The sequence below is a fragment of the Pithys albifrons genome, chromosome 9, assembly GCF_047495875.1.
Source record: "Pithys albifrons albifrons isolate INPA30051 chromosome 9, PitAlb_v1, whole genome shotgun sequence".
Classification (NCBI taxonomy): Eukaryota; Metazoa; Chordata; class Aves; order Passeriformes; family Thamnophilidae; genus Pithys; species Pithys albifrons.
In genome coordinates, this window is record NC_092466.1 from 4,902,943 (window position 1) to 4,922,584 (window position 19,642).

The following is a 19,642-nucleotide window of genomic DNA, read 5'->3' on the forward strand; positions in this document are numbered from 1 at the left end:
AGTAACAAACAATTATCTGTTGTGACACTTGGAGGCACTTTTTCTCACTGCCTGCACCCAGGAATGCAACAGCAGGGAAAATGTGACTTTAAATCATTATGTGTGAGAAGCAGAGCAGCAGGGCTAGGAGTGTGATGGAGTTTTGTGTGATTAGGAAACACTCTGGCTCAGGACAAGCATCCTGCAGGATGAGGACTTTGGCTAGGAACCTGCTCAGCTGATGCCAAGGCTCAACCACCAGGTAAGGTAGAGCTGGAGCTTTCACAGGAGACCTATGGGATTGGGTATTTGAGAACTGGCCAAGTTATTAATGGAGAAGACGAGTTTCAGAATTACTCTAGTCCCTTTATTGAAGGGATGAAGCATAAAAAGAAAAGATGCTTTAAAAAGTGAACTTTCTTTCTCTTTTATGGCACAGCCTCTGGACTCCAGGCACACTTATTCAGCACACGGCAGCTCATGATATTCCTCTTATGGTCACAGAGCACTGGCCTTAAATATGCTTTTCACAGTCAGGCCAAATTCACCAGATTATCAAAATTTAACCCATCTCTTTCCCTGGGATGATTGTTGTGCTCCCTGACAATTCTGCAATCAACAAGGTATTTTTCCCTATTTGGAACTGAAAATCATCGATTTTCACTTTTTCCCCCCATCAAATCATTCCAATTAGGACAATTTAACATTAAAGTGAAGAAACACTTTCTTGTCTCAAAGTGATGTAATCTGAATACATATCAAAAGGATGAAGCCAATGCTTATAATGAAGGGAATTGATGTACAATTTTTTTTAGTTCTAGCCTTCACTAATAAAATCTGACCTGTGGAAAGTTTATAATAGCTTGTATGTGTTGCAGAGATTATACCTCAGTACATGTACAATATTTTTGCCAAATATTTTCAAGTTCCTGTTTTAGGGAAGTGCTCAGGCATTACTGGTTACAAGTGTTGCTTATCCTTTGGTTTATCTATCTCTGTGAGCTCAGAAAGCAGAACTGGCACATGTTAATCTTCCTTAAATGCCCAATATTTGAATTATTTGGTACAACGGGGAAAACCAGGAGAACTTTGAGAGGGAAAAAAAATCATGATGAGAAAAAAACAACAGCCGACCCAATTATTCTTTGAGAGTATTTACTGAAGCTTAGGGTTTTACAGATCTGCAATACAGATCCAGAAGATCTGAACTTAAGGAAGAGAAGGACAGTTATGATTAAATACCTGCAGATTTACACCCCCCACTATGTTGCAATTTTAGAAATCAGTAGCGGATCCTGCAGTGCAGTCATCACATAGAGAAGTGATCAGTGTGCTGTGGTCAGAAGGAGCACTATTGGGGATGTTGTTACTGGGGGACAATGACAACATCAACGCTGTCACTTGTGCTTCTTTTGCTTCTTGTCTGATAGACTAGGAAGCCTGGAGGGGGATGAGGGAATCCATTGCCTGGGAAAGGGTGGGGAGGGTAAGGAGGTCTGTTGCCTGGGAAGGGCCCGTGAGGGTAATGGGGTCTGTTGCCTGGGAAGGGCCTGGGGTGATGAGGGAACCCTGGTGGGTGATGGGGTCGACCAGTGTGTACGTTGCACCCTGACACTTTGCACCGCAGGCAAAATTCTGGGGACACAGGATCTCTGAAGTGGAACGGGATGCGCCTCTGGGCTGGTGAACTGCCACAGGTTGGGTCCCTCACGCACCTGAGAAAGGGAAAAAGAAAATACAAATTGTCATATAGAAGTTGTGGCGTGCTCACTAAGCCCGTGTGTTTGTTTGTTCACAATAAACATTCCTTCAAAACTTCTGCTTGTGATATTATTCACAGTTCACAGCACAGAACTCCTGACTGCAGGTGCAACTGTATGGAATTTAAATGCCTGTTGGTTTAATATGTACCACAGCATATAGAAATACCACACATGTAAATGTCTAAATGTAAAGCACCTGATGGAATTTTAAATAGGTAAGAAAGTATTACTGTATAGGCCTGTTTTCTTTCCAAAGTTATTCTTTCTTTTAACCTCAGAATTTCTGAAGAGCTATGCAGAAACAATTCCATATCCCAAATCCACCAAAACTCCTTTAATCAGATGCTTCATTTTTCTCTACATTTTTATATAAATACCTTCTGAGAATTTATATCCATTCTTCTTCCCTAGCAGAACATTATGGTGAATTAAACATAAAAAGCCAATGAAAGAACCATAATAGCTGGTTCATTTAAAATCCTGCTGCTTCTTGCATGTGTTGTGTTTCAGGGCTGTGTGTCTTTGGTGTATATACTTGTTGTCTATGTACCTTTTCATAGATAGTTGTGATAACATCTTAGCATGTGACAATTTCAAACCCATGTGTTCTTAAGAGCCTTCTTGTGGCACAGTCTTTGTACGACATGTGAAACATGGCACAGGAATCAATCCCAGGCCTGCACTGAGGATTACTCAGCTGTCTGTCCCTGTACAGGAGCCTCTGGCACTGGTGAAGGGTCTTCTGGTGGTCTCTGTTATGCAAATTCCCTTCCCAACTCTTATCCCAATCAATCCTCAGAGGGTGAAAGCTTATCAACTTCTTTAATATATTTTAGTTCACTTTATAAACTGTGACATAACAAGGTAATGGTGTTTTACTGGACACTCTGCTACTGTTCATGCTTAATTAAAACAAATTAGACAGGCCAGCCCTGGAAAGGACTTTGCTTTGTGGAAGCTTAGAGCAGTCCATGAGGGATTCCTCTGGACAGCCAAGATAAGCAGCATCCCAGGCACTCTAACATGCCTTTGAAATCCTGACAGCATCATCTGGTCGTAGATCAGCAAGTACAGCAAAACTGTCTCCAGGGTTATCTGGATTAACAAACAAGCAGCAAGAAGGCTGCAGGAATAGTGTTGTTTTTAGTATAATCAGCAAGGGGTAGTGTGGGTATGACTGACTAGTCAAATTGAGTTGTATCTGAATGTTTGAAGTGTATAAAATCATGGTGTAAAACTGCATTTGAGGTACCAGAGCTTGGCTGGGACATCTCATGTGCATGAATAAATATTTACCCTTCCAGTTTTATGCTTGGCATCCCAGGTCTCCTTGGCTGGCACACACTGCTCAAGTATCTCAATAAATACACCTTCATGTAGTTGGGCAGGGGAATGAGTTTTGCTGGAAAGGAAGAAATGTAAAGTTAATGTTAGTAAATCACATGTAAGCATAGAGCAGAGTGCAGCATGTATGAAACACTGGCATGGCTTAAAAATGTAAATGTGAGCCTTGCTGCTATGCCTGGAAACAGCAGCTGAGTGGAGAGGAAATGGATTTCTCTCTCTTTGATGATGCACCATTAAAAGCTCGTTACTTCCTTCTACAACTATCCCCAAGGTTACTCATTAGTGTTGTTCTCTCCTGGGAGCAGGATGAGCTATTTCTTTGCCTGTGAGCCCTCCAGAACACATGGGCACTGGCAGGGCAGCAGCCTGGCAGCGTGTGGGGGGCATATTTCAAATGTGTTTTATCCATGAGTGGTGCAGACATCGGCCAGATCACCCCCTTGGCATGTGCCACCCAGGATGGTTGGCTGCCAGCCCTTGTATCAGCAGTCCCTGGATAAGCCATGGCATCCCAAGCTCCCTGCCTTCCCAATTTCCCTGCACTCAGGCTCCCTCTGCCATTAAACCTCCAGCCTTTCCCAGCTGACACTTCTTATCCAGTATATCCAGCCCTTAGGAAAAGAAGTAATTAAAAAGAAGAATCAAAATACCCTACCTGAGCTTGTGGTTTGTGCATTTGTGTTTGCATGGGCTTTTAATAAAAAGAAAAGACAATAAGTGAGCTGATTGAGAAAAATATTTGTTTTATGCAATCACAATTGCTATACATTATAATCATCTGAATGCATTAGTAGCAGGAAATGTTGTTAGCAACAGTTCTGAGGAACAGAGTTGTCATGGACAAAGGGCTCATATTAAGGAAAGTGTAGGGGCTTTAGTACTAGAGATGACACATTAATAGCATTAATAGGAAGATTTAATGCAGATTATTCCTCTGTGTAGGGAGATAGCCCCATGCTCAAATGTATGCCTTGCATCTGAAGTTGATATTGTTTCCTTGATATTGTCAATTACAAGAAAACCTTAGTCTGCTCTCTAAGCATCCGAAGCAGAATGTTACCAATTATTGAGAGGAATTTGCAAATCAAGTTTTTTTTTTCAAAACGTAAGGCCCATTGTAGAAAATGAAGGTTCAACCCAAATACTACTGAGTATATCAGAATGATTTCCACTGACTCAACTTTGATGCAACTTTGCAGGGAGGATGACTTTGTAGGAGTGAGATGATCTAGAGCAAATCTCAATTTATATTGGTGTAGTGTGTCTGCCCCAGAGAATTCCACTTCCTCAGTACTGATGTTACTCCCATATCATTACCAACAGCATTTTTGATCCCTTGATTTGTATGGAAACCAAAAGAATTACTCCCAAAATTAATTATTAAATCCATGAGTTATGCAGAGTGGAGACAGGGAGCCATGCCAGGACACCATCAGATCACAATCTTGACAGAGAACTAGGGATGTAAATCAGAGTAAATATGCATTACTTACTGGTGGCAATGGCTGTTGTTGGTTCAAGAGCAGGAGAGACTGACGGAGCAGCTGAGCTTGTTACTGTGAGAAATAAAAATAGGAAGTTAAACATTGTCCATGATCTAAATACATTGATGACTCACATGAAAAATAGTAAACTGCTCAGCACAGTTGAAGAAGTGACAGAAATAAATACCTGGTTTTTCAGCTGTTGTGGCCTTAGTTGTGACTGTCAAAGAGAAAACAAAAACCACACTCAGTAACTGCCCCACTGTCGTGTGGGCAAAGCAAGGACTGTCAGTGGGCAGGGAAGCAGGAGTTTACTCCCAGGATTGTGATTGATCCTGCAATTCTGACCAATATACTAGAGTCAGACATACCTGCTGCTCCAGGTGTCGTGTTTTCTGCAGGGGCTGGTTAGAAACGTGAGAGAAAACAAAACTGAAGGTTAAAAACTCTTTTCCCAGCACTGGAAAGGTGAGAGAGATCCAAACCACAGGACTCCTGCTGGTCTCACTCAAGTGGCTGGATAATGGTGCTGCTGCCCATGGCAAGAATTAGCAAAGTGCCTGGAGCAAGAGCAGCCTCAGAGGGAGGAAAACATATCCCATGGAGGCTGCCTCTGCCATGGCCTCTGCCAGGGTCTGACATGCCACGTGAAAGGCCCTGGAAACCTGGGCATGTTTGCTAACCAGCAGTTTGGGGGTTAATGAGATGGTTTGTAACCTACAGTGCCCCAGAAGTGCCAGGCGATGGCGAGGTCTGTGCTGACACCTGCCCGTTCCCATGGGAAGCAGATCCCGGTTTGTGCAGAGATGGGGATGCAGCTCTGGAAAGTGCACCAAGGCTGTCTTGGAGTGGGACGATCAAGTGCAAATCTGAGTTTATATTGGTGTAGCGTGTCTGCCCTGGTGGTTTCCCCTTTCCTAACACTTCCATCAGTTCCAGTATTTCTCCTTTTCCTTTCCCTCCTTTATTGTGTATGGAAGCCAAGAGAGAGACAATTGAGATTATCTCTGATTCTAACAGTTAAACCCATGAGATTATACACAGGGAGCCTGTCAATATGTGATCAGAGAATGGGTAGACAACTAAATATGTAAGCCAAAGTAACACTGAATTACTTACAAGTGGTAGTGTCTGCTGGTGCAGCAGTAGGAGACACTGCTACTGGGAGAAAGAAAAGATGAAATTATACAGTCTGCATATTGAATGTATATTTTCCTTCCAACACCCACAGCATGTAAGCCATAGTAATGCAATATTACTTACCAGGGGTAGTGTCTGCTGGTCCAGCAGTAGGAGACACTGCTACTGGGAGAAAGAAAAGATGAAATTATACAGTCTGCATATTGAATGTATATTTTCCTTCCAACACCCACAGCATGTAAGCCATAGTAATGCAATATTACTTACCAGGGGTAGTGTCTGCTGGTCCAGCAGTAGGAGACACTGTTGCTGTGAAAAAGAAAAGATGAAATTAAATGTTTTTTACAAAAAAAAAAAGCATTTTTTCCACCAAGACCCATACTATATAAGCCAGAGTAATGTTGTTTTAGTTAAAACAGAATGAAAAGGTGTATTCAAATTTTGGCTGCATTTATAATGTGTATTTTTGATCTGAGGCTTGTAGTGAGCAAGCCAGAGAAACATGATATTACTTACAAGCAGTGGTAGTGTCTGCTGGTGCAGTGGTGGGAGAGACTGTTGCTGTGAGAAGCAAAAGATGAAATTAAATATTGTATGCATTTTAAATGTATATTTTTCTTCACCAAGACCAGAGTATATATAAGCCAGAGTTATATTTTATTACTTAATAGAGGAAGAAAAGGTGAAATTAAATCTTGTCTGCATTTTTAATATATACTTTTGGTCTGAGACCTGTAGCACATAAACCAGAGAAACACTGTATTACTTACAAGCAGTGGTAGTGTCTGCTGGTGCAGTACTAGGAGAGACTGTTGCTGTGAGAAAATAAAAAGGTGGAATTAAATTTTATGTTCATATTAAATGTATTTTTTCCCGAGACTCACAGCATGTAAGCCACAGTAATGTTATTTTACTTACAAGTGGTAGTGTCTGCTGGTACAGCAGTAGTAGAGACTATTGCTGTGGGAAAGAAAAGATGACATTAAATATTGTCTGCATTTTAAGTGTCTATTTTTAGCCTGAGATGTTTAGCATGTAAAAGAGAATAGTACTGCAGTACTTACCGGCAGTGATGTCTGCTGGTGCAGCACTAGGAGAGACTGTTGCTGTGAGAAAGAAAAAGTGAAATTCAATATTTGAATGCATGTGCCCAGTCCCCTGTGAGAGCACTGCTCCAGGAAGGACTCATCTCCTCTCACACCACACTGACCTGTGCTTAAGTTATTTTATAAAATATATCAGCTGTGAAAGCTTTGCCAGACCCATACAAGAAGAACTCACCAGCTGGAGTAGGTTTTGTTGTGGCCAGAGGAGGAGGAACTGGGTCGAGGAAAGGAAAGAGAAAAGTTAATTTCTAGTATTACTACAGTGGATGTTTAGGAGCAACTTTCAGTTACTATGTGAAAGCCAAGAAAGCAGCAGGTATAAAGAGCCACCCATTCATCTCTGGAAGCATCATCACCAAAAAGGAGAAGGCTACAAACCCTGTTTCAAATGTCAGGTGTTTATGGTTGCAGTTACCTTGCAGGTGTGATCATTAATCGGTTTAGGAGTGGGATATACTCACCAAGGAGACGTCTCCTCAGGTCATCTGTTTGACTTCACTTGAGGCCTTTACTAGGAAACTTAACTCTATTCTAAAAAATTGCTTTGCTTTTTGCCCAGGATAAGCTGCAAAGCAGCATTTTTTGGGCCACTTCTCATCCACAACCTGTTTCAGCCAGTTGTGTTACACCTTGGTCATCCCAGGCTCAGAGAGTGCCCTCCACATGGATGAGCTTAGTCCATGGACCATCACTTGCCTTGACTGACCACACACAGGCTCTGGTGACTCAGATTCTCCAACTGCATGTGAGTTTCCAGTCAACAGAATTGCTGGAAAACTGGGAATTGAATCAGAAAAATCCTAAAGGAAGTCACTAAACCCAATTTCCACTAACTACAAGAAAAGGGAATTTGGTTGACTACTCACAGTTTATAATTTATGGGAAACTAGAGGGAGGAGGACTGAGATATAACAGCGATGATGTAAAATTATGAATCAAATAGCAATGCAGAAAGCAGCCAGGTAACAGAGTAGGATTTACAACTATATTCCAGGTAGCCAAAGAATTGAAGAATTAAAATAAAAAATTAAAACACAATGCTGTGTGAATAAACTGCATCAGTCAACAAAACTCCCAGCAATTCTCACAGGTCTTGGTTTCATACCTGAAGTGATTCCACTGATGGAAACAAGCTGTGCATAAAAATCTTAGCAGTAAGCACACTTGAATTGCTTAGTGGGTAAAAGCTTATGAGAGATCATAGAATACTCTGAGTTGAAAAGAACCCACAAGGATCACTGACATCCTACTCCTGGCACTGCAGGCACCCCAACAATCCCACCCTGTCCCTGAGAGCTTTGTCCAAAATCTTCTTGAACTCTGCCTACTGCCCCGGGAAGCCTGTTCAGTGCCCATCACCCTCTGGGGGAAGAACTTTTTCCCAGTATCTAACGTAGAAGTGCCAGTGTACCTGAACAGATGACACCAGCATCCTCTTTGTGCTGGCATTTATGGACACCGATGCCCGGGTGGGAGCACCCCAACAGGTTCTCCTCATGCCCTTTGCACTGCACATCATCGAGGAGGATGCTCCCAGAGCCTGAGCCAAACAGAGCTTCAGGCACAGCCAGCAGGGCTTCTCCACACCCCAGGCTCCTGCACACCACCTGGGCATCTTCCAGGTCCCAGGAATCATCGCAGACGGTCCCCCAGCTTCCGTTGTAGTAGAGTTCCACACGGCCGGCGCACTGGTCACCACCAGCCAGTCGTGTGGGCAGAGCAGTGGGGGGTGCTGTGAAGAAAGAGGCCGTGCCACGTGTCAGTGGTGTGTGCCCAAGGTGCTGGTACAGCTGGTCTCATCTCAGGCCAAGGGTCACCCCAGTGGAGTCAGGAGCAGCCCACACTGTGGTTCGTCCCTGGAATTGCAGTGCTACTCTAGGACAGTTATTATCAATTCTCAAACCCAGCTTTATACACGTAATCCCCCATGGGCACAGACGTGGTCCTCTCCCAGCATGCTGATCTCTGGGGAAAATGCTCCTCTCCTGTGCAGCCAGTGGCCTTTCCCCCTGTGTGTGTCAAAGAAAAGCTTTCCTACCTCTTCATTACCATCATCTGTACCACAGTGCTACACAAAGGACTAACACAAACACCCAGAGCCGACCTTTTCCTGGGATACTGTGCAATCCAAAGAATATGGTTTGGGTTTGGTTTTTTCCATGCTTTAAATAATTCCTAGTTCAGCCTCTTTCCCCATCCTTGCTGACCCACTGGCATAACAGATGGTTGGCACAGCACCATTTCCCCAGAACACTGGCAGAGCTATTTCCTCAGGCCAGGCTCATTGCTGAGAGCTGGGTACTTAGCGAATATTTTTCTTTCAGAGAAAGAAATCAGAGACACCACCAACAGCATAATTGAGTTGCTCCTAGTTCGTAGCCACCATAAACTGCACCAAGTACACACACCTGTCTTAGTCCTTGGTGGGTCAGTAATTACAAGGTTTTCATTTGGGGATGTTTTTCTGTCACCTGGCAGCCATTTGTAACCAATTAATGCACATCCATTCTGGATGAGGGTCATGTTTCCTGGGGCTCTTTGTCCTTAATTCCTTTTTGCTGGCCATGATCAAAGCTCCTTCCATCTCAGTACCATGCAAAGCATTTACTTCTGTAAAAGTTGACTGTGGAGCAGTGCCAGCAGCAACGTGCCTGACTCACTTCCCAAGATCTAGGTCCAAACTTCCACAAGAGTGCCAAATACAAATTCAGGGAGAAAAATAGATAATTGAAACAAATGCTAATTAACCTCTTGATCCAGGCACTGAGTATGTGCCAAAGATGGTGAAAGGTGTTAGATACAAAGTTAAGACTACTTTAAGACTAAATTAACTATCTAAATTCAGGTGGGAATATGGAGGAAGAGGCAGATCCAAATTTCCCAGTTCAGATCCAGACCTGGATTTATAGGCAGAAATGAATTTATTGTTTTTCACTTGCTATTTAAAATGGCTTTATGGGCATGAGGCACATTTTCTGCTAAATTTTATAAATAAATATTTCATTAATATGAAATATGATCATCAGTCTGAAATTTTCGTGGGCACTTTTTCAGAAAATAAAGGACTGATTAAGTAGCAGTCTTAAGAATCTTTGATGTATGTGATGTCTACAGACAGCTGAATAGCACTTTTCAATTTCAGTAAATACGTAAAGGAAAATGATTGATATTTGTATTTTTCAAAGTCAATTCTTTGTGCTTAGTTAAGAGTAGAACTTAATTGAAGGAATCAATGACCACTTGATTTTTGTGAGACTTTACAACAGTTTACCTGCAATGTGTACAAGGGAAAGTAATGACTTTATTAATTAGAGCTAGAGGGGAACCTTTTTCCCTTTAGCCATTGAACAGCAACCCTGTTACACACAGGATGCAGAAGTGAGATTAAACTGTCTGCTCAAATACTTGGTTAAGTAGATGTAGGCAAAAAATAGTTACAAGCACATAGTTCCATAGTAATTCTTATGAAACCACATATACACTGTGCATTATGTTCCTCAAGCCTCAATAATGGTCAGCAGATCACTCCTTTTAGAAATGCACTTTTCACTTTTGAAAACCAAGCAAATAAAAGTAAATCTTGAGGGACCACATTCATTCCTCAGTTTCACTTGTGTGTGCAAAGAATTGCAAACTTCTTTCATGCAGCTGAAGTAAACTCCAGTCTGAATAAGTAAGTCAAGTCAAGCAGCAAAATCTGATCAATGCCTGGTAAAATAGTCTTTGAGTAGGAAAGTTTTTGTTTCTATCCTTTTGAAAGGGAAATGACTGGCAGGAAAAAGGTAATAAAAAGTGACTGGTACTTCTTCACTGAGCTGAAGATTTGCCTGTTAATTAGTAAGATAATATTTGCAGAAATTAGGGTGGGTAGATCCTACATCTTGGACATGAAAATATTGTTTGGCAAAAGGGTAATGGATGGAACAGTAATTAAATCTGTATCATACTTTCTAATTACTGGCACTGAGTCTCAGCTCGGAACTTCAGACAGCAGAGGTAAGGCTGCAGAAGAAAAAGTGTTAAAAAAAGGGTTTAACAAGAAAAACTATCAGTTGCCTTAGTAATTGTTTATTATGTTATGCAGCACCTTGGACTAGCAGATGGTTTGGGTGTCAAACAGGAGGTCACAGCTCCCAGACTGTAAGGAACTACTCAGCCCGTGCCACTGAAACTGGAAAAGTACAGAGAGTGGCAGAAGGAAAAGTGAGATCTGTGCACTCTCTGGAGGACAAGATGAGAATTCCAAGTGACCTTCATAAACTGAATAAATGTCAAAAATTAGCAAGATAGAAGTCAATAAAGACAGGTGGAACAGGCAGCTGTTTGGAAGGAGAAAACTGATGCACAATGGCAGAGTCACCCTTTCAGCTGGCACAGAAGGGCCATGGAAAAGCTGGAAGTCGGGAATGTTACTTTACAGTCAGCCAGTGCAGTCTCAGTCTTGCTCTCAGAGGGATACATGGACCTGCTTGTTGTCCTTGCTGCTAAAGAGACTTCAGCTGCTCTATCAGGGATTGTGTGTTTAAGAAAGATAGAGATGATGGGGACAGCTTGGATGAATGATTCAAAAATATATAAGACTTGGGGGGAAAAGGGAAGTTTTAAAGAGCTGAATTTAGTTTATGTGGAAAGTGTCTGTCACTGTTCTCTGAAGGGCAAGGCCACCAGTTTCTTGGCTTTCTAGAGAGCCAAAAGAGCAAGTGTAGGCACTGCAGAAAATGTCCATCAATAAAAGAATATTGAATATAATGTACAATGCAAATTTTTGTGTGTGTTTTAAAAGTACCTGTCAAGTTCAGAGGCACAGTACAGTCACCTCCCCAGGAGAGGTTTGCAGAGTGGTTTACTAGTGCTATCATCAGAACAGTATGTGGTGCATAGGAAGGTCACAGCTCATCTAATGGATGATGCAAAATGGCCCTGTCTGGTCAAAATTCTGGTTTGAAGATTTTTTAATACCGAAGAAATGATTTCACAAATTTGTTATAGCAGCTCATTCCTTAAAAACTTGCAAAGTGTATTACAAAACAGATGTCAGAGTAAGAGTTTCCCCAGTGAAGAGAATGGGGAAAGGTGGGACATTGCAGCACCATGAGCACTGAGGAAGGGCTGGGTCCAAGCTCTGAGTTTTCCCAACGCAAGTTGATTTTACCCCCATTGGGGACCACTAAGAGGTGCTGAAGAGGAGTATGTGGATGGAATAACCATGCAAGGTATGCCCAGGATTGTGTCTTTGGCACCTGTTGGCAGGTCAGGGACATTCTGAGCCCCAGGTGGTGCCTTGCACAGTGATGCAGGACAGGGATATTTTTGCCCCTGAAGAACACAGGTTGGGCCTGGCTGTTTCCTACCTTCTGTCACTGTAGTTGGTGGTGCTGGAGTTGTTGGTGGCTCAGTAGTGGCCCGAGCTCGGGCAGCTGCAATCAAATCCTGTATCCCTGTGACAGAATAACCTCTTGAAATTTTGAAGCAAAAAACCAGTAGGAACAATGTAAAACAATGAGCAGCACAGATATGAACACAGATTAGTTTGATTATAGTACCTGGATTTGTCATTTTACTAGACAAAAGTGGGAAGTCTCTGTGAACACACCACCACAATAAGTAAATATTTGAAAGTTGGATATTAAAGCTTCTTATCTACTGGATAATAAAGCTTACTTTGGTTCGAAGCAGCTCTTGCAACTCTAGTTCTGCCTCCAGAAGTTGTGCTTGGGACTCCTGGTGTAGATGCTGCCTCAGTCTCTTCAACTACTGCAGTGGAGCCTGTGAAAGTATTGAGGAAATACATTACTGAGAAAACCATCAATCAGTGATAGAAAGTGGAGCTGAAGATTGCTGATATGACTCTGATGATATCCTTGAAGGAAAAGTGACTCAGATTGTAGCCTCTAAAATCTGGTCATTTGAGCTAAAACCTCTGGTAAATATTTACTCAGGTGAGGAGATGTTTCATTAATATTGAATATAAGTTCAGTTTTTCTTCACTGAGAAAATGAATTAGACAGATCTTAAGCTGACAGATCTTAAGCTTTATACAGTTATTTTAATCCTACCAATGTAACATATTTTGAACAAACTCAGGCACTATTTTTATTAGATTTTATGGCATAGTGTCTGTATCTTACCGTGAGCAACTGTGGTTGGGATTTCTGGAGCTGAGGTACTGCCACCTGTAAGGGGAGAAAGTGAAAAGCTTGATTCTAGAGTATTTTCAGAAGTCCCCTCCTAACCAAAACTTATAACCACATTTTTCTAACATGTTGCATGTTGCACAAATGCCCTTTACCTGTCTGCAGTGTAGTTGGGATTTCTGATGTCTTGCTTTTCTCTGTGATGGCAGTGGAAGGGAGGGAGGCAGCTGTGCTGGCAGGGAAGGCTGGAAGGGTGAGAAAGGAGTAGCAATTAAAAGCATAAGAGTGATTTGAAGAGCTTGGGACTTGTTTTAGTTCTCAGACCTGATAAAAAACCTGCTCTAGTGGGTGGTATCCCTGTCCATGGCTGAGGGTTGGAACTAAATGATCTTTAAGGTCCATTCCAACCCAAACCATTCCATGATTATCAGTCTGCCAAATAACTCATCTCCCAGCTGAGGGACATGAAAGCAAATGCCTGCCTGTGCAACTTAATATTTCTGAAGTTTACATGAATCTTGGGCACACAAAATGACAATTTTTTTGCAAATTTCTAATTGTATTATATATAGCTTCAATCTCAAGGGTATTATTTAATAAGTGCATATATTCCTGTTATGTCCTGACAGGCTGGTATTTTTCAAGTGTAGACATTGCAAGTTGTTCCTTCACAAAGATATTTTATTTGTAATTGTCTGCTATGAAGATTTACAGATTTATGTGGTTACATCTTAGTTCAACTGAAAAACCCAAATTAAGAGAATATTTGTTTTAAATGGCACTTGTAAAATGGCTGTTCTTACCTTCAGCAACTGTAGCTGGCATTTCTGGAGCTGTGGTGCTGCCATCTGTAAGGAGGGAAGATGAATAGTTCAATTCTGGAATATTTTCAGAAGTTGTGAGAAAAAGGAGGAGATATGGAAACAAGAGGGATAGAGCATTTAGGTTGGGCTGAATGAGTGAAATCAGCTCTTGAGGAATTTAATTGCCTTCAGGCTTTCTGGACACGGGAGCCTGTGTATTGGTTGTCTTCCACATCCACTGACATGGCTCAGAAATGGATGTTCATGTTAAGCTTTGCAATACAAGCATAAAAAATATTTCAGACTTCTTTTACTGAGAGTGAGGAAAGCAAAAAGAAAGTCAGAAGCAAAAATAGAAATTAATGTTTTAACTTAGTGATAACACTGGTATATGGTATGCCAGCACTGCTAATGGGGCATGTTGCACAAATGCCCTTTACCTGTCTGCAGTGTAGTTGGGATTTCTGATGTCTTGCTTTCCTCTATGATGGCAGTGGAAGGGAGGGAGGCAGCTGTGCTGGCAGGGGAGGCTGGAAGGGTGAGAAAGGAGTAGCAATTAAAAGCATAAGAGTGATTTGAAGAGCTTGGGACTTGCTTTAGTTCTCAGACCTGATAAAAAACCTGCTCTAGTGGGTGGTATCCCTGTCCATGGCTGAGGGTTGGAACTAAATGATCTTTAAGGTCCATTCCAACCCAAACCATTCCATGATTATCAGTCTGCCAAATAACTCATCTCCCAGCTGAGGGACATGAAAGCAAATGCCTGCCTGTGTAACTTAATATTTCTGAAGTTTATATGAATCTTGGGCACACAAAATGACAGATTTTTGCCAATTTATAAATATATTATTTATGGCGACAATCTCAAGGGTATTATTTAATAAGTGCATATATTCCTGTTATGTCCTGACAGGCTGGTATTTTTCAAGTGAAGATGTTTCAAGGGAGTTGTTCCTTCACAAAGATATTTTATTTGTAATTGTCTGCTATGAATATTTATAGATTTACTTGGTCACACCTTAGTTCAACTGAAAAACCCAAATTAAGAGAATATTTGTTTTAAATGGCACTTGTAAAGTGGCTGTGGTTGGGATTTTGGGGAACTGATATTGCAGTTTCCTCTGTGACAGCAGTGGGTGCAGAAGACACAGCTGAGGCAGGTTGAGGAAATATAAAGAGAAGAGATTGGCAGAAATGAGGAATGATCTTTTGAATGGAAGTCTTGAAAGTAACTAGATACAGGCTTTGCCAGACAGTGAGTCATTGCACAGGCTTTCTTTTTCATGGAAAAAAAGACTTTCACCTTCATTTAATATTTAATAATAAAGGTAGTCAATACCTGTGTTGTTTCTGACTGCATTGTTTCACTACTAGAGATGCAATACTCATTTGGAAAGATGCAAAGATGGTGTTGACCATTGGCTCTTCCAAGGCTAGTTACACACAGTGTTATTCAATATGTTTTCTGCATTCCCAGTGTTCCTCCTCTCTGCTCTAAACATTGCATATATTGCTCAAAATTCCCTTACAGGACATTTGCAGTTTGTCTTTTAACCTTACCTTTTTCTGTAGAAGTTGGGGCTTCTGTGGTGGATGTTACAACAGGGCTCTCTGTGGCAGGTGTTGACGTAGCTTTGGAAGTTTGGGCCTTCGTTGAGGATGCTGGAACTGAGAGGAAACATATTGTTAGAGAGCTAAAAGAATGGTCATGAGAATGGAGACATTGGTGAAATAATCTAAACAGCAGGTTTTGTGCAGCAGTGGGTTAATGCACCAGACCTTCCCTTCTGGCAAATTGAGATTTCTGTCAATTAATGGCAGTTCTAAATGAGTTTGAGATATTTGCCAGTGGTACCATCAGTGCAGAAAAAGCTGTGGAAAATATGCAGCAACAGCTCAGCATTACTACAATGGACTTTAGTGGGTTAAAGCCTTAAGGATAAAGGATTTTGGGAACCAGTATTTAATTTCTATGTTACATATAACATAATAAACCATATAATCATAATTCTATTATCCTATATGATAGAAAAATGCATTTTAACACCCGTTGCTCTGTGCCTGTGTATTATGAAGAGGATAATTAATACTTTAAAAAAACAGAAAACATGAGTAGAGTCTGCACTTTAAGATTTCCAGGGTGTTATGATTATTTCAGGAACAATAGGAAAAAAGGAGTCAGACTTGAAGTGTTAAGACTTGCCTTGTGTTTTCCCTAATTATTGGTAGATAACGGGCAAATACAACTTGTATTAACTAATGCAAAGAACAGAAATTATATCGCAGTAGATGAATAAATAGTAATTTGGAGCAATAATTACTAATGCAGAGAATATGCCTTTCTAGGAAACTGTCTGCTAAGGAGCTGTAATCACATGAATTTTTGAGTTAAAAATTAGTCTCTGTGAAGAGCTAATGGACTGATGTCTCAAAAGGCTTCCCTTACCTGAGGGTGCAGCTGTGGAGTGTATTGCACCTGTGAACACAAAAAAGAGCAAAAGTTTACTATATTGTGCAGGTATTTATAGTGCTTCAAAATAGGCTGCTTCTAATGATGCAATCTTTGATTTCCATTATGTTTATGACAATAGTTTTTATTTCCAATCAGACATGCCTGGTTCACACCTGAATGTGCCTCTACCTTCTCTTATCTGTTTGTCTTTCTTCTCTTGAGAACGAGATGTATTCAGATGTGGACTGAAGTGGTCCTGAACTAGCGGTTTTCCACAGTTTTCATACTCAGTGCTTGCTGCTCAAAGTATTTTGTCCAGGACACCCTTTTTTCCCCTCACTCACACAAGGAGGAGGAGCCTCCACACACACACATTCCAGTCTTGGTGTGAATTCCAAGCTCTGCTCTTGCATTTCTGGTCAACAAGAAAGTCCAAAGAGGTTTGTAAGAGCACATAACTTTTGTATTTACCTGAGCAGATGACACCAACATCCTCATTGTGTCCACAGTTGTGTCTGCCCCAGCCGGCGTGCCGGCAGTCCCACAGGTGGGATTCCGACCCTCTGCACCGCACGTCATCCAGCTGGATATCCTTCCCACTGGGGCCAAAGTAAGACAGTCCCAAGACAGAGACAGCCTGACCACACTTAAGTTGTCTGCACACAACATTGGCACTTCTCAAGTTGAAATAATCGTCACAGACTGTGCCCCATTTGCCGTCGTGGAAAACTTCCACTCTCCCGGCGCATCGGTGCCATCCGGATTCCAGTCGCAGCTGTGGTGGTTGTGGAACTGAAGAAAAAATTGACAGGTAAATCTCAATTTGCTCATTTATATCTGCTTATTCTTATGTCTAAAGTTGCACCCCCATGGCTCTGCTGAGTGCAGAGACTGATCTACCCCGCTGGGTTATCGATGGCTGTGCTGCTGAGGGAACCAGCTCACCCAGGTAACCCTACAGATCTGCCCAGCAGGTTCTCACTCAGAGCCCATCTCACCCTCTTACCTAGGGGTTTAAGTTTGTCTTTAATCCAGTCTGAAAATTTGTCCCATGGTGATTTGTGATCTGGAGGTGGTTGGTTCCACCACGTAGCGGTTGCTGTGGCAGAGGAGAAAACACATTAGCATGACAATTCTGGCTGTGTTTTATGTTTTGCTGTGAGAAGGTGCCTGTTATGCGTTGATATAGAGTTACAGACTTATTTAAAATGCAAAAGTTCTCCAAGATCACCAAGTCCAACCTTTCACTGATCACCACCTTGTCTACCAGATGAGAGCAGTAAGGGCCACATCCAGTTGTTCCTTGAACACCTTTAGGGATGGGGACTCCACCACCATTTTGGGCAGCCCCTTTCAGGGCTTAACAAACCTTTCTGTGAAGAAATTCCTCCTGTTCCATACAGTAAGTGTTGGCTTGTGGTGCTTTTGAAAGCAATCCTGTGGTTGAATGAGATACTTTGAGCTTGAGTAACATGAAAAAAGTGTTGTCAATCCCTTATGAAAAGAGGTGGGAGAGGGGAGATGAGGTTGTTCCCTCATCTTCTCTTGGCTCAGTGGAAGATGACTGCAGACAACGTTATTTCAGGGCAGGACAAAGAGCAAAGGGATGTGCCTCCAGAAATCCTCATGTATCTTTACCCCAGTGAAGGCAGGGCTTGTGGGAGCTGAACTCTGCCAAATTTCACTGGGGCAGCAGGAAAAGTTCCTCACCTTTGCCATATGTCTTTGGCAGAGCAGCAGTGGAGGCTGTGGACCCCTGTCTGTGCAGAATGTGACAGCTGTTTTGGCTGACAGAACATTATGGCTTAAATCTCTGCAAGTGCCTGCTCAGGTCTGCTTGTGAAACCCAGATTTGTCTAACCATGCAGGAATGAATATACTATATAATATAGTATATTATACAGCAAAGTGTTTGATCATGGTTCAGATATCAGGGGAAGAAATGATCTTCAGACCTGTGGCCTGATTGTGTCAAATTGATAATCTGTAGTTTTAGTCACATAAATACTTAAGAAAATCTACTAATATCCATGAAAGGAAACAGGATATAGGCTGCCAGGGCTCAGAGCAATGTTTTCAAATAGCAGCATTTCAAAGTAATGTACTGGTTCTTTCAGCATTGGCATGCTCTGAAAATCAGGGGAAATTTCACCTGGGGATTTTCTAACTTCCTTTTCAAATTGCCATTTAGTCTTCAGACACTTTTACAGAATTTCATTTTCGTGATACCAAAGTCTTTGGTGTGCAAGACAGGATTCTAAGGGGTTTTTCCAGTCAAAATTAATCCAGTCTATGTTAGGTCAAATCAAGACAAAAGTGAACCCACGGAGTAAGGACCAAGATTATGTTCTGCTGAAGTGCTGGGATTTGATCACATTCTTGAAATGCAGTTTAGTACTCCCTGATGCTGAACTTCCCTCTGGGCTCTCTTTGCTCTTGTTTTTTATATAATTCAATATGGCCAATCCTTAATCTGCACTCTGTGAAATTACCTCTTTTGTAAAGGATTGGCAAAATTTTTTTCCTGATGCTCATGCTGATATTTAAAGCTCAAAGTATCTCATTTAAACTGGGAAGTTTATAAGTAAGGTTTGGGTTTGCTGTCTGAAGTTTGAAGGAAGGTGTCACTGCAGTAGAGTATGTTTTCACCTGAGTCTGGCAGATTGCTCTGTGTTTCTTTTTCTCTCTTTCTCTACATTTGAAAATGTACAGTATAGAAGAATTTTAATTAAGACTGCAATATTAGAAGATGAATGATTAAGGAATAGTTTCCACATACTATTCTCATCACAGAAGAGAAACAAAGAAATATTATGCATCCTTCTTCAGTCCATAACATTCATAGGTTATATCTATTTTGATATATAATATCTTCATATAATACATATAATATATATAATATTTGTAATATACATATAATATTCTGCAATTTGGAATACACATATTTTGAAATGCAACCTATGGATTTGAACTGAATTTTTTAATTAGATGTCAAACTAAACCATCACATCAATGGATCGAAACTCATCAGCAATATTTTAGGACAACCTTTGCCACACTTTGCAGCAAGGCAGTCTGTTAGTAACCAATTCTATCTGTAACATTCCCCTGCAAGCATGAAAAAGTTGTGGAGGCAGTACCTGGTTCAGAGAGGAGAGTGGTGCTTAGCAGGAGCAGCCAGGTGAGACGCACCTGCAGGTCCATTGTCCTCGTGGTGGTGTGCTCTAACCCAGCACAGCCTCAGAATTTATATTAAATGGGGTCTGCTCTGCATCAAAGGTATGTGTTGTGCAACTTGATCTTCCTTCCTGAACTTCCAGATCAATGCCAAGGAAGTGATTTACTGAGTATTTTCATTTCACAGGGTACATCCAGACACCCGGATGAGGGGATCCACATCATGGAGCTGTTCCAGACTGCCTGCTGAGATCTTC

The 19,642-nt window shown here is 41.5% G+C and overlaps 1 protein-coding gene across 1 annotated transcript in view; it reads right to left on the minus strand.

Annotated features, from left to right (window-relative positions):
* Positions 1 to 8,207: 8,207 nt before the first annotated feature.
* DMBT1 (deleted in malignant brain tumors 1) overlaps positions 8,208 to 19,642 on the minus strand; it is a 101,075-nt gene continuing 89,640 nt past the window's right edge. The window contains exons 41-48 of the mRNA XM_071564067.1: positions 17,215 to 17,307; positions 16,680 to 17,000; positions 16,203 to 16,232; positions 15,317 to 15,424; positions 14,197 to 14,286; positions 13,109 to 13,198; positions 12,948 to 12,992; positions 8,208 to 8,551 (exon numbers count right to left, since the gene is read on the minus strand). Coding sequence (XP_071420168.1) covers positions 8,208 to 8,551; positions 12,948 to 12,992; positions 13,109 to 13,198; positions 14,197 to 14,286; positions 15,317 to 15,424; positions 16,203 to 16,232; positions 16,680 to 17,000; positions 17,215 to 17,307 — 1,121 coding nt within the window. The remainder of the gene's footprint in view (positions 8,552 to 12,947; positions 12,993 to 13,108; positions 13,199 to 14,196; positions 14,287 to 15,316; positions 15,425 to 16,202; positions 16,233 to 16,679; positions 17,001 to 17,214; positions 17,308 to 19,642) is intronic.